Here is a 15,019-nt window from a genome sequence, read left to right as displayed (position 1 = left end):
AATGGGACGTTTAACCGCAGGGGCTGTATTATCTCCTTTGCTCAGAGATGGTCTGGAATTTGTTTGCAATCTCTGCCCATAGAGGCAAACGTATGGAGTGGTCTCCACCTACTTGAACGTTTTAAGCTGTATCTTCTTTTTACTATGTTCTTTAAATAAAAAGTGAACTCATTTCCAAAAGCTAGGGGAATACGTTTAACCCTATCCTTTCCTCAATTTTCGGTGGTTTCAGGAAGGGAATTACAAATAAGTAAACAAACGAGGGAGAGAACTTTGCTAGATGCTCCCATTGCCAAAGTGAGATTGAGCATCACGTTAATGCGTTGCTGCGGTTAGCCGGGCAGGGGGTAGCCGCGTTGATTTGTAAAGGGCGGTTTAAAATAGGCTCATCGGTAATGTAGCCCCTGCATAGGGTCTCTTAAATATTCGTGCCAAGTGTCTTCCCGAACCTTTTTCCCTGGCCGTGCATTCGTGCTCCTTAGTGGCTGTTGTTTTCCTTCCGCAGTTGTTTTAGTACTGCTATTACCGGTGTGCTCATGCCTTCGAGTTACACATGCTAGTTGAAGCACGGCTTGATATTTATCTACCGAGAAGTTTCTTGCCCTGCATTTGTGTGGTTTGATCAATAAGACGGTGGGAAGATGCCTGGGGGGGACCGGTGCCTCCCTGGGCGGACTGGGGGTCTGGAAGCGACCACACAGCCTCCCCGCGTACACTTACAGCTCAGCTCCCGCTTGGGCTGTTGTAACTAGCCCGACTCTCCCAGGAATGCCTGTTTCTAGTGACTGGTGGCTTGCCTGGAGCCCGGGTGAACTCTCGGTTATGTCTGTTGTAAAGCCCCTGCGTAAAGCCCGGCGTTGTGCTGTCGAGCAGGAGCGTGTGTAAGGCTGGAACGGACCCTGCCCGCCCCGAGTCACCCGGGCAAGTCCTCGGCGGGGGTCGGAGTGCCCCGAAGGAACAGGGTGGGAGAGCAGGGGAAAAGGAGATAGTTAGGGTGTTTATTTATTTATTTATATTTTATGTTGCATGTTGCTCTGCTCGATCAGAAGTTAAAAGCACCGAACATTTTTCTTAGCTGTATGCCTCCAAGCTGCTGGCCTGCCAAGTTAGTCAGCTGAATCCAATTACTGCAAGCAGCATTTCATTTGGCTCGATGGAAGCACTCACTTATAACTTCACCTAAAATTTCAATAATACCTATATTGGTCCCACGCCTGAATAAGTCTAAAGATTTCCCTGGGTTCAGCTCCGGCAACGTCTTCGCCGAGCGCTGGGAGCCGAGCACAACCCCAGCGTGCCCAGACTCCTCTCTCCGCAGTACGAACTTTGGGGGTTATTCCTGTGGCCGTGGAAGTCTTGGTATTTGGCCAAGCTCTGGCTAAATAAAGCATGTCTAGAGCTAGAATGCTATTGCTTGTGAGGCTGAGAAGCTGCTTCGGAAAGGGATGAGAAGTCGATAATTAATTAGGCACAAAATGAAAACTTACCGTGTTAATCAACAGCGGCTAACAATGACTTGGTCTGCAATATTATGATCTCTCCGCTCAGGGGCTAAGGTGCAACCCACCTTAGGTTGCCTTCATACACCGTGTAAAGTGCTATTTCTAATGAATTCTCTTTAAAAAAATAAAGCACTTAAAGTTGACATACGCCCACGTGAATACATTATATAAGACGTTACCGGGACAGGCCCGGGCCAGGAACCTGAGCGAGCATCATGTATAATCATGAAGCTCCACTTCCCTAACTTCAGTTTGCCAGCATAAATTAAGGTGATTTGGAAGGGGAATGTAGCATCCTACTGAGTTCGGTTAGGGAGAGAGAAGACTTGGTGGAAAGTTGTAAGGTCTGTTGTGTTGTGAGCTATCGGAGGCGCTTCCGTTGGTTGTTCATTAAGTGGTGAGTTATTGCTATACGAGCCAAAGGTCATTTCAAAGGCTTATGGTGGCTAGATATCGTCTTTATAATGACCTGGGCTTCTTTGTGGGGGATTTTTTGGCACTCTAAAGTTCTTAAAGTCCTGAATCGACACATTGCACAGACAAAGGCAAAATACTCATTTCGAGACGCAAATGTTTGCAGCGCATTTTCAATGCTGGGGCTTCTTCGCTTATCTTTCTCTCTGTCTTACTCGGTATCTGGGGGGAGAAATGGAGAGAGACCCGCGCTAGCTTCGTTTCCGCTGAACTCTTCGCGGGCCGTGGGTGCGGGCGGCGGGAGACGCGCTTGTGACCGTCGAAGGTGCCCGCAGCTCCCCCGAAAGGCGCTCCCGTACCCCCGTGCGCTGCCTCCCCTCGCCCCGGCCCGGCCTGGACTGGGGGCTCGGGGAGACAGGCGCGGTTCCGCGGCCGGTGCGCGGGGCCCGTCGGAGCGGCTGCCGCAGGCCGCCCTGCCCGGGTCCGACCCGCAACCGGAATATTTTGCACAGTTTTTTGCTCCCCGCCTCTCTCAAGGCGCTATTAATAAATGAAGAGAAACATCTGCCCTTTGTCTGGTAAAAGATCTGACGCGGACGGAAAGACACGGTGAAGGGCTGCGGACGAGATGTGCATTTATTAACAAAGTCCTAAGGAAGAAAGTCCAAAACAAAGCAGTTTCCACTGAGAGTTATCACTTCTGTTGCAGGTCCGTGCCCACGGATTATCCAAAGGAACCTGAAGATCCTACTCACACAGTTAAAGTCAAAAATCAAGAAAAAACGTAAGTTTGGTGAGTTCTCTAAATTTCCTTTTCCATCCATCTCTCGCTTTCCCTATCGCGACAGGCCAGTCGCAGGGAGCACAGCCCGGTCCCGGTCCCGGCCCCAGCCCTGGCCCTGGCCCTGGCACCGGCCCGCCGAGCGGGGAGAGCCGCTCGGTCGAGCCCGCCGGCGGCGGCACCCGGGGCACGCCGCCGCACACGTCAGATAAAGAACGGCCCGCAGAAAGCCCCGCTGAAAGCAGCCCCTGCTCCGCGGAAGCCGAGCCCGGCTGGGGAGCAGCCGAGGCCTGGGCCCAGCGGCGGGGAGCGGGTGGCTCCCTGTGGGGGTTCCGCAGCTGGTTTAATAGGCCCCACGGCGGCCACCGCTCTGTGTCTCGCGGGGCCCCTTCGTGCTCCCCAGTGCTCTCAGTGCCCTCAAAGACGAGACATCCCCCGGCTCAGGCGCAGCCCCAGCGGCGGCTACCCAGTTGCCCTGCTTGCGGCCGGGTCCGGCGGCGGCTCCAGCGCTTTCCTTATATACAGGGCTGCCCCGGGCCGGCGGCCGGGAAACGTGCCGAGCAGGGGATTCTTTTGCCGGGCTCCCTCCTACGCGCCGGCTGCTTTGCACTTCTGAAAGTGCCGGGGCTTGGGAAGTGTTTTCCTTTTCATTCCTGGCCGGAGCGTTTACTGCCACGGCGCTAGCAGTCATAAATTTTGTTACAACCGCAATGACAGGTGCATTGATATGCACCCTGAGAGCTCCGGCTGCTTTAATAACCGCTTCGCTGGCCGCTCTCACCGCCTCTTATTTATTCGGTATCATATTAGATATTGATCCGAAGCAGAATTAAGTGTAGTGGAAGTTTTAGTAGAGAACTGCTTAATATGAAAGTGTCGGTAGGAAAGCGGCTGGCAGTGCCGGGCCGGAGTCAGCCTGGGCCAGCCGGGTTCCACGCACACGCGCGGGTGGACGCTTGGGCTCTCAGCTGCTCTCCAGGCAGAGCTGTGAGAGGGTCGGCATCCCCTAAAGACACTGGAACCAGTGGCAGGACAAAAAGCCCCATTATCATGTGCAACGCCTAACAGTTCAGATGAGGTTAACCTTTCTGGAGAGGAGGAAGGGAAATCTGAAGCACAGACATGGATACTTTGCGTTTTCCTACCCTCGGTGCCTCCGAGCCCACCTCCCACGGCTCGGCCTCACCATTTGGATGTCACTTTTTTTTTTCCCCTGGAGGCTATTTCTGGCCAAACCACCAAGTGTTGAGCCCCCGCTTTGGTGTTACCTATAAAAACATCACCCCAGGCCTTTCGCTCGTGGAAAATCAAACCCTGGATAGGTCTCCCTCTCCCTTTTTCTCTCCCTCTCTCTCTTTTTAAGATCTAAAGATGAGCCACCAACAGTTGAGCATTGTCCATGTGATTTATGGCCCATAGCCTCCTTTTTAGGTTCAAGCAGAGTTCACAAGCAGTTGGTATTTCAGAAAAGAAATAAGGCTTTTAACAGCTTAACAGCAATATTCTTTCTTAAGATTCTGTGTATTCTTTTGGGAACTATATTTCACAAGGCTTATAAAAGCCTACGCTTAAGGCAGTGTTGTGCTAACAAAAGTCCTCAGTCCAGACCGGTCCCGAAAATGTAGATGATAGAAGTGGGAAAACAGCAACAAAGTTCTTGGCCAAAACTACTTCCAAGACTAGTCAAGATTATCACATAGTATTAGAACTCATCTTTATCGCCACCGTCCATTTCTATAGACTTTTTAAACTAAAATTTTCCAGTAGAGGAAAACAGTTCCCGTTTCCGTCAGCTTCACAGATCATCTCGAGCTTTTGTTTAGGAAAGAAAAAGACCCCGGCGGTTTGTGACACGGGATAAACCGCCGAGAGCGGCCGTGGATCGCAGCTCGCTGAGGTTATTTTGTCTTAGAGAGATGTGTTTCCCGGTTAATTGCAGAGAACAGATCAACGGTACTTGACAGGACCAACGGTACTTGCGAGATAAAGAGGAGTACTCTCCTAGTATTGCTTAAGTATAGGCTGGAGAACCATAATCGTCGGACACCTTTGAAAGATTTCTAGCTACTTTTCTCTGGTATGTTAGTAGGCTTAAATCCTGCAGAAATACAAGGAAGTCTTAAGATATGCTGAGTTACAGACTTAGATTGTCAGGTGAAGTATGAGCTAATTTACAAAATTACCAAAACTGTCAGAGAAAACCCCTATCCCACAAGAAAAATAAGAGCACGGAATATTAAAAATCCGCACCAAAATTGCAGAACAGTTTCCATCTTGTACTAAGCGCAGAGAAGTTTTGGGAGCAGCATGGAGAAAGGTAACAGCACGCTGCCTCAAAACATCTGCCCTAAGGGGACCGACCGTGCATTTTCGGTGGGAGCAGCCTCATGTGGGAGCCGGGGGGCGGGGAGGGGAGAGCCATAAGTTTGCAGGCTGAAAAAAGAAAAGAACCCTCTAAAAATTATCTCAAATATCTCAGGTTCTTTCTACTGCGTACAAATAAAAGGGACGAGAAACGTCGGGTGAGGGAATTTAATTCATCACAGAATTAAAATAGAGGAGCTGACCTGCGACTTCCTTTATAGTGCAAAGTGAAGGGAGTGAATGGCGCCGGTTATACTTTAACTCTGGAGGAATCCGGGGAAAGAAGAAGGGCGGGTTTACAAAGGGGACGGGATTTTTCTGCCTCTGCCCGGCCGCAGCCCGGGCTCCATCCATCATGTCAACCATGCACAGCCGTGCGCACGCGTGCCGAGCGGGGGGCGCGGGTGCACTCGGCCGAAATGGGCCGGTGGGTCTTTAGGGACACCAGCCAGCGCAGTTGCTCACTGAGAGCCCTTGCCCACAACTGTGCGGTCCGATCCAGCCAAACTCGAGCGGGAACGGTCCAAATGCAACACAAAGCAAATAAAGCATGCCCTAAAATGCTTCAAAAGGTGGCCTCTATGAAGTCCCGCCAATGTGTTCCAGTTCCCCCCTGCACCATCGTTCTCGGATGACTCTTTCCCTGCGGTGCCCCAGTCTTTCCCTGGTGTACTCTGCTCTCTCCCTGGTGTGGCCCAGTTTGCCCTGACTCCTGCCTGGCGACCCTGCTCCTCCCCTTTTGTCCCTTGGTCCTTCTTTGGGTCCCCTGCTCCTTCCTTGATGTCTCCCAGCCCTCCCCGGGTTGGGAGGCCGAGGGTGCCGGGGTGCGGGGGGTGCCGGGACCGGCCCGTGCCGGCCGCTACCCGCCAGTTTCCCCCGCTAAAAGTGTCTTTTGTGTCCCTGCTGTTTCCCTCCCCAGGTGGCTGCGAGTGGCCCGGGCCGACGACGTGAGGCGCGGGGCGGCGGTCAATGTTATTTGAGCGGGGGCCGCGGGCCTCGGCGATCACAGAGCAGAGGATGCAGAAAGCCGCCTACTACGACAACGCGGGGCTCTTCGGGGGCTACACCTACAGCAAGGCCGACGCCTACCCCTACGGCGCGGCCCACCAGCCCTACGGCCAGGCCGGCTTGGACGGCGAGTACCCCGGCTCCGCCTGCTCCGTCCAGGGCTCGGCGCCCGGCCGCGCTCCGGCCCACAAGGGCAGCGAGCTGAGCGGGAGCTGCATGCGGCCGGGCGGGGGCGGCCCCGGGGGCAGTCAGCCCCCGGGGATCGGCGAGCATCAGCCCCCGGCCCTGCCGCCTTCCTCCCCGCCCAACCCCCCTCCCAGTGTGCCCCCTCCGAAAAAAGCCAAGGGGGGCCCCAACTCCTCGGGCTCGGCCAGCGCCACCATCAGCAAGCAGATATTTCCTTGGATGAAAGAGTCCCGGCAGAACTCCAAGCAGAAAAGCACCTGCGCCCCCCCAGGTAGCCCAACACCCGCGCCCCGACCCACTGGTCGCCCGGGGAGCCGGGCTGAACCCCTCGGGCTGAACCCCTCGGCCTGAGCCCCCTGGCTCCGCGCCTTGTCCCCAACTCCTCCAGCTGCCATCGCCCCCCTCCCTCCCCACCCCGCGGGGGATCCCAGCCCTGCCGGGCGCTGCAGGTGGGACAGGCTGGGGGCGGGGTCCGGGGACTCCTGGACGGGCGGCCGCTGGTGGTCTCTGGGGGGAGGCAGCTGCGGGAGGGTGTGTATGTCGGGCAGGGAGGAGTGGGAGGCCACCTCCAGGCCCTCTGCGCCCCCTCCCCGGGCGCCGACAGAGCGAGAGGGGATAGCAGTTTTCCGAGGGACCCCGGGAGAAAGTGGGGGAGGTGTCTTTCGGGGGAGGCCAATGTCTCTTTGTGCCTCTTCCCTGCAGGAGAGAGCTGCGAGGACAAGAGCCCCCCCGGGCCGGCCTCCAAGAGGGTGCGCACAGCCTACACCAGCGCGCAGCTGGTGGAGCTGGAGAAGGAGTTTCACTTCAACCGCTACCTGTGCCGGCCGCGCCGCGTGGAGATGGCCAACCTGCTCAACCTGACCGAGCGGCAGATCAAGATCTGGTTCCAGAACCGCCGGATGAAGTACAAAAAGGACCAGAAAGCCAAAGGCATCATGCACTCCCCCGTCGGACAGTCCCCGGATCGAAGCCCCCCTCTAAGTGGCCCAAACCACGTCGGCTACTCCAGCCAGCTCCCCGGCGTCAACAGCCTCAGCTACGACGCGCCCTCGCCCACCTCCTTCGCCAAGTCCCAGCAGAGCATGTACGGGCTGGCCGCCTACACGGCGCCGCTGAGCAGCTGCCTGCCGCAGCAGAAGCGCTACGCGGGCGCGGAGTACGACCCCCACCCCATGCAGAGCGGCGGCGGCGGCTTCGCCAACCCCAGCCTGCAGGGCAGCCCCGTCTACGTGGGGGGCAACTTCGTGGACTCGATGCCGGCCTCAGGCCCCATGTTCAACCTGGGGCACCTGCAGCACCCCTCCTCCGCCAGCGTGGACTACAGCTGCGCCGCCCAGATCCCCGGCGGCCACCACCACGGACCTTGCGACCCCCACCCTACCTACACGGACCTTTCATCTCACCACACCTCTCAGGGACGGATGCAGGAGGCGCCCAAGCTCACGCATCTGTAGCGGGGCGGCGGCCGGCGGGCCCCGCTCCCCTCTCCATTACCTCACTTTTCTGACGGGACAGTGTTACTGTGCTCTCGAGTGCCAACAGTATTAGTGGATTTGTCTCCCCTAGCAGCTCCCTTCTTGCTTCCGCAGCCCCGAGTAGGTCCGTGAGCAGGAGCCTTTCTCTTAGAGCTGTTTTAAGCATGACAGTGCAATATACTGCCAACCGAGGGACTGATAAGCTGGTAATGATGTACTTGAAGGTAAGTCTTAGAGATGCTGTAGTGTTAGCAGCGCGTCATGCTGAGGTGTTTTAGACCAGTCGTGAGCCGTCGGAACTCGCCCGCGCGTAAGCTTATTTCAGAGAAGTTAATTTATGAGTTCTTCCGTAACGTAAGGATCGCATTGGACTAAATGATATGTATTTATTATTTTAAGCGAGACATTTTTTGTATCACTGATTATTTATCCTCGTCTTAATGTATTTATGTGGGTATTTGTAGAGTTTCTTCACCAATACTTCGGGAGAGGGATTCAGGTCCATGGTGACTTACATTTCACCTATTTAGTATAATCGGTCTGAGCTAGTTGAGAGAGTAGTCTTGAACAGTTGTAACAGTGGCTGGTGTTTGTAGTTTATGTAAGGATTAATTAAGACAGCAAGTCGTAAATCATTAATAGAGTAAATCAAACTGTGGCATCACATAAAGAGCCGTTACACTTAAAAAAATATTAAAACTATTTTTAAAGTATTTATTTCTAATCGGCTGGCCCCACTCAAGCGCCTCGGTGGCTTGGCTGGCAGCTGGCTCGGCCGGGTGAAGCCACCTTTAGTTGGAAGCGCAGCCGCTTTGAGGAGGCAATCTACAAAGCGGGGCTCTTGGCCATCTTGTTTCAGATCAAATCCTGCATACAAAAACCTCGGTGAGGTTAACATTTATTTATTGGCTGGGTATCTATCGTGCATATTATTATTATTTTGGTGGGCTATTTTATTTTTCTTTCCTTTTTCCTCTCTTTTTTTTTTTTTTTTTTTTTAAGTTACACTCTGGCTATCCAAAATAGAAAATAAAGTAGAAGCTTAGAAGGCAAAAGAAATTAGAAACCCTCTGATAGTGCTAATTTCATTAGGGTCTCCATAGCAATCCGCGCAGCAGCTGCCGCCTCCTTTGTTATTTTTATACTGTTGTCTTTATACTAACCATAAATCAATTTTTAGACATCTTTGGAAGCCCGAGCTTTTCCTCTTGTTTTGTTTTTTTTTTTCATAAATGTAAACTTTAAAAGAAAATTGACAATCAGATACACACAGCCGAAGGGAGACGCTGAGACGGGGTGCGGGCAGTGGCCGGGCGGTGCCGCCGCGCTCCCTCGGTGCCCGGCAAGGACAGTCCCACCCCGCCTGACCGCGGCAGGGGGGTAAGGCCACCTCTTCCTGCCACAAGCAGGACAGTTAACACGGGGAAGAAAAAGTAAAAAGAAGAGAAAACGCTAGGAAAAAGAAAGGGAACGATGCTCTGAACTCTTGTGTTTTCTCCTCTCTAGTTACATGGCTGTATTGAATTCCTCGCTGGATTTACAGAGATACTTCTTTTGTAAACGCTGTGATTAAAGTCTCTTCCTGACAGTACATATCGCTCTGAGAAGACTATTCTTATCTCTTTCTAAAAGTGTCGAGTTAAATATTAATCCAAACTTCTGAATTCCCCACCAAAGTGTCTGACGCATCACTTTCCAGTTTGACAAACACTGCAGCTCCTACTCCATCCTCTAATGACAGACATGGCATTCCTATTGTGAGAAATATTCTACTACCTCCAATCCTGGTCAACACAGACAAGTTTTCTTTTATTTATTCTTCTTTTCTTTGCTATCCCTACTTTTTCCCTCACCATTTGGTATTTATGTTCAGCTGAACACTAACAATTCAAAATATTACTTAGGGTTTTATTTTCCCCTCTGTGAGATTTCAACAATGCTGTGCTACAGTGAAAAGTGTATCTTTTGGTAAATTTCACTTTTAATCAAGCAAATTTGGATATATGTGTTACAGATCTGTAAACAAAACAGAACAGAATAAACTGCTTTGTTTGGAGATATATTTTAACCCTTTTAAGCCCTAAAATTGTATTCTATGGAAGTTATCACACAAATTGTTTCTTAGAAGAGCCACCCAGGAGTAAACAAAACATACAAACAACACAAAAAGTAATGCTAGACACCACTTGTGATTTATACTTCTGTAATATTCCATAAATATATACACGTCTTTGTCTCTCCAAAACTTTCTGGAATCAATGTGCCCACAAATGAAATTGTCCATGTAGGTTTTTTTGCGTGTTCTTGAAACACAATATATTTTACGTCACCTGCTTCTATTTGCGAAACAGCAAGGCACCACCATTTCTGCAGGACACCCAGCACCCTTTTCCCTTTTGCTTTGTGCTCTGTAGGCTGTTAGTCAAACAGCATCTACTCCGACTTACACTATTAGTCCTTCACTAAATCTGTTAAGAAAGAAAAGGCTGTTTAGAGATGTGGGGAAGGAAGGGAGTTCAGAGGAACCCTGACCACAAACACAGTGTTACTGAGGCCCACTGCCCTGAATTGCTTTCATATTGCAGAAAGATGGGGTCTGCAGACATGGTTTCCAGTGGGGGAGGAGGAGGAGCATGCGTGAGGGAGAATCTTCCTGTAAATAAATTCACTTTCTTCTCCATGACTCTGGCAGAGGCGTCTTGTTTGTAATGTGATAGAAGTCCATGATGATAGCCTAATTATTAGAAACAATGTAACTTTAGCAAGATCGCTGGCATTTTTACAATGTTTGTACAAGCATCAGCAATCTAGAGGAGAGATACGCTTTGGCACAAGCCAGACTTTTTCTTGGCCCATCATTTAAAACCCATAAGTTATAAACAACCCCCTTTCACACTCAATAGGAACTCAGCTCCTTTGCAGCAGCATCTGATGTGATGAACTCCAGTCACCTATTTAAAACACAACTAGTCAGCCAAGGCCAGGCCTGGGGCTGATCTTAGCCTTGCCTTTCTTTACAAATAGGAAGCATAGCACCCCTTCCTCTCCTTCCCTGCGCCCTCCATCTGCTCCAGACCCATAAAATGGTCAGTGAGCCAGGGCCTCTAAATGCTGGCAGTGATGCTGCACTGCTTGGGATAGGGAGCTGCTGACTGGTTGAGAGGTGTCAGGGGTGCATCAAACCTCGGTGAGGCCATGCAAATTCTTCAGATCAGTGGGGTTTGAATCTCCACTTGTTGGTTTGGTGGGTTTACAGTAACCCACCCTTTAATGGTGTTCCAGCAGTTTCCCTGGTGCAAAAAGGAGCTGAGGCTTTGTGTTATCTCCATGCAGTCAGTGCAGGGCTATGCTATCCCTTTGCATCCTGTTTCTTTTTGAGGGGGGCCCATCAATGTCCCACTGTCTATGGCTTGGTTAGCAGCACCAGGGCAGGGAAACCTAGACAGGCACAGCCAGGAGCTTCCAGGGATGCCACAGTTTTTTAGGTGCCACTAGTGTTGGGCTGGAAAAACAAAGCCAAATGCCTCCTGCTCCATTAGCAAGTACTTCCTGGGCAGACACTGCAGGCTCCCAACCCTGGACCCTGGGCAGGCCAGGGAGGGACTCAGGGGCACCCTGCATGGCTTCTACCATGAGACCACACCAGGGTCATCTGGGACTGCAGACAGCCATGTCCAAAGATGAAGAGGAGGCAGATGGCTGCAGATGGCAGGAGGCAAGGGCATGCAGGGAAGAGGCTGTCTAAGAAATAGGGAGCCCACCAGCTTCAACTAGAAGTCCCCTGACTTTCTTGAGGGCCACCTGGATCATTTTGGCTCTGTGGCAAAAAGTCTGAAGGCAGGATCCACCGCTGGGGTCTCTGCACTCCTCCAGCCCCATGGGAAGCCCTTTGAAACAGCCTGCAGGGACGTCCAGGCACTAAAAGGACTTTGGCCATGGGGAAAAAAACAGGGTAAAGGGGATGGGGGTGCTGGTCTACCACTGGAAGGGTGCCCTTGCTGACAGCTGTTGACTGAGGAGGGAGGAAAGGAGCTGAAGGTTGTGATGCCATCCTCCTATATGTCAGCCTGCTGGGTGTGCCCAGTGGCCATGCCCAATGGCAGCCTGGTGAAGGCGTAGTGTGCTGCACAGTGGACAGGCCCAGATGTCCAGCACTCCACTGCAGACCTGCCTGGAACAAAAGCTGGAGCCGGACAGGCAGCACAAAGGGGCTGGTGCTGCCAGGGCAATGAGGGCAGTGGCGGCTGGCTGGCTGCCACGTGATGTTATACATTGATGAACAAGTTACCTCTGCTTTTAAAAGTGCAAGATAAACTGGACCAGAGCTCTGTTGGCTGCAGCCACTTTCCAGGGATTGAATGGCAAGTTAATCCCTGAACAGGCAACGTCTCTGTTCCCATGTGAGAAGCAGCAGTGGGTACCCCGTGGTCCTTGCTTGGAGTGGGGCTGCCAGGGGAGTGAGAGGGCTGGCTCTGTTAAGGGTCATCAATCACACAAAGAGCACTTTTTACTCGACAGTGGTTCCTCCTACTTCTGCTTGGGCCTGAGCCAGCTGGGACCCGAGCAGAAACCCCACCCAGCAGAAGCAGAACGCAGTCCCAGAGCCTGAGAGCCATGGACTAACAGTGCAGGACTGAACCCCTTTGGTCACAAAGGCTGAGATACAAAATGGGACATATTGAGGTATCTGTGCCTCAATCCCCAGGCCTCTGTAGATGCTGCTCAGGAGCAGAGGCGAGTCTTTGTCTGTGTTTCTGGAGCCCAGGGTCTCAAAGCTTTCCAAACTCTCTGGGATGAATTGCAGAAAGGCTCAGCTGCAATGACAATAAGGACAGAGCTGAGTGAAAACAGCAAGGAATTGGTACTAGACAGGATGGACATCTTCTGGGTAAAAATACACATGAATATAGAACTTGAATGCTAGGGTTTATTTTTTTATTTGCTGATGTGCAGTTTTTCTTGCAACAGCTGAAGTTTTGGGAATGGTAGGCAACCCCATACTGAGTGAGCTACACAGCCTCAATCTTTCCTCCAAGAAACCTGGGCCACATTTTAGGATCTTTGGGAGCAAGAAGGGCTAGACAAGACAGAAATCTTGGCTGCAAACTTGTTGACACCTCTGTTTTGCACACAGCAGCACGGCTTACCTTGACACCTCTGGGTTATCAATATATGTAATATTTCCATCCCACCAAATTCACAGCCATGGGACAGGAAACAGGGCTTTAAATGGCAAGGGGCCAGTGTGGAATCACTCTTCAGAGCAAATCTTTACAGAAGGAGGGATAGACTTTCCTCTTCTCTGTGTCCATACAGAGGGTCTTTGTAGGTAATCCTACATACTGGGAGAACAGAGGTCCCTGCCTCAGGGGTCATCTGAGAAAGGGGAACTTGTGGCAGGGAAATATTGATGGCAGAGGGAAACACACCTTCCTGAGGATTGCTGTGACTGCCTGAAAGGGCTGTGCTAGTGTGGGAGCTGAGGCTGGCTCCCCTGCTGTGTCAGAACAATTCCCTATCTCTGCCCTGGAATCCCTGTTATTCCCTGGTTTTATTCACATTTTACAAAATAAACTCCCAAGAGCTTCCCCTCCTCCTCTAATAGCCTTTCTCCCAGGAGCCTTTGGTGGTTTGTTTGTGCTAACAGGGCCACTGCTTAAATACCCAGTGTTTGCTTACCTCCCTTCAGGATGCCCACCCACACCCTAGCTGTCTCCACACCATGGATATACATTCCCACTCACCACTGAGAACCAGCTTTCCCCAGCTGGCAGTGTTGTAGCAGCAGAGGGCAAGGACAAGGTAATGTTTGAACCAGAACTTCCAGGTCTGGGGGCTGGGGAGGGATCTGTTGGATCTCCTGTATGTTAGTCATTGTGAAAAGCACAGAGGGTAGAGCGTGGACTCTTGTTCTAGGGAGAAAGACCACATGTCCCAGTCTCAAAGCAGTGTCTGTGGCTCAGGGCTGCCATTGCCTTCAACACACATGCTGCTCAAGCAGGTGCCCTAAGGTGAGTTGCTGGTGCCTGCAACCAACGGGACTCAGGGCTTTTTGGCTGGAATTTTTCCTACATCATGTCTTGGTTCCACAGTGGCTTTCTCAGGCTTTGCAGAGGCCCACATGTTTCCAGAAACATGGTGACACAAGGACTCATTGTTCTCACAGAGGTTTTTGCCTCAGCAGCTCCCCTGTCTTGTGCCATCGCTTGACTGCTCACACAGACATCCCTAAACCTCCCAGCCATTCTCAAACTGTCTTTGACAGCATCATGTTCTTCACGTTCTTATTTTTGCCACTTTTCTTCTTCCTCCTTTTAACTTCCAAGGAGTTCTTTGTCTTTCCCATTAGACTCCTTGTAAAAAACCAGCTGCAGTCAGTCTATTCTATCACTGGAACTTAACTGTTTAAGTCTGAACACTGTGAAATTCCTGCATGTAGGAAAAGCCCTCTCTCAAAAGCCAGAGCATCAATAAGAGATGCTTTGCCTATATTTAGCTACTGATTTCTGCTTTTGTAACCCCTGAACAGTCCTGCCAAAACAAACGGGTAATGAACACGAAACTCGTAACAGAAATCTGGCTGGGTAAATGGAAAGATCATATGTTGGTGTGAACACAGACAGCTCTTCTAGCATTTAAAACAGTCTTAGGTGTAATTAAACCAGTTGCATTCTGCAAACACAAGACTCAAGTAATGCAGCAGCCCTGCTTTGGAGCCAATTTTCTTTCCTTCCCTGCAGGCAGGAATTTTTACAGCAGGGGAGACTGAAGAGCACAGATGCTCTCCTGCATGGACTGCCATTCTCTGCTGAAGAGAAAACCTGGTGTTCCCAGGCTTCTGATTTTCGGAAGATAACATCTTCCAAACCGCTTTGATTGCCATGGGAGTGCTGAGCAAGTTTGCATCATGCAGAATTTAACCCCTTCTTCAAAATGTATGTTTCCTGACAAAGTGGATTTGATTTAAACTGTTCTTCTAATTTATACCTGCATCCTCTGAAAATAGAAATTTAGGTGATACTCCATTATTAGGGTATCAGGGCAGCACAGCCCATCACAGTGAGCAAGTCTGTATCAGGAGAATACCAAGCTTCAGGGCTCTGAGCTTTCAGTGACTGCTGTGTCTGTAGACTTGAAGTTCAAGCATCTTGAAGACATAATCTGTATAGCCAGCCTTTGCTCTGTAACAGTTGTTTTACAGTAGATGGGCAGTCTTAGCTGGGGAGAAACTGTGGCTGATCGGAGGTCGTGTTGCTGATCAGAGTCCTTATGAAGGGAAACACTCCCAT

The 15,019-nt window shown here is 51.3% G+C and overlaps 1 protein-coding gene across 7 annotated transcripts in view; it reads left to right on the top strand.

Moving 5' to 3' along the window:
- Positions 1 to 9,798, top strand: part of HOXD3 (homeobox D3) — a 31,063-nt gene extending 21,265 nt beyond the window's left edge. For 4 of the 7 annotated variants that reach the window (XM_032114381.1, XM_032114382.1, XM_032114380.1 and 1 more), the window contains 3 exons: positions 2,626 to 2,709; positions 5,981 to 6,526; positions 6,958 to 9,798. In XM_032114381.1, coding sequence (XP_031970272.1) covers positions 6,031 to 6,526; positions 6,958 to 7,709 — 1,248 coding nt within the window. In that variant the 5' untranslated portion in view covers positions 2,626 to 2,709; positions 5,981 to 6,030 and the 3' untranslated portion in view covers positions 7,710 to 9,798. The other 3 variants (XM_032114383.1, XM_032114385.1, XM_032114379.1) reach the window with 3 other exon arrangements.
- The last annotated feature ends 5,221 nt before the right edge of the window (positions 9,799 to 15,019 follow it).

The sequence above is a fragment of the Corvus moneduloides genome, chromosome 7, assembly GCF_009650955.1.
Source record: "Corvus moneduloides isolate bCorMon1 chromosome 7, bCorMon1.pri, whole genome shotgun sequence".
NCBI classification, from domain to species: Eukaryota; Metazoa; Chordata; class Aves; order Passeriformes; family Corvidae; genus Corvus; species Corvus moneduloides.
Note: the sequence above shows the minus strand (reverse complement) of the source record. Positions and strands in the feature narration are given on the sequence as shown.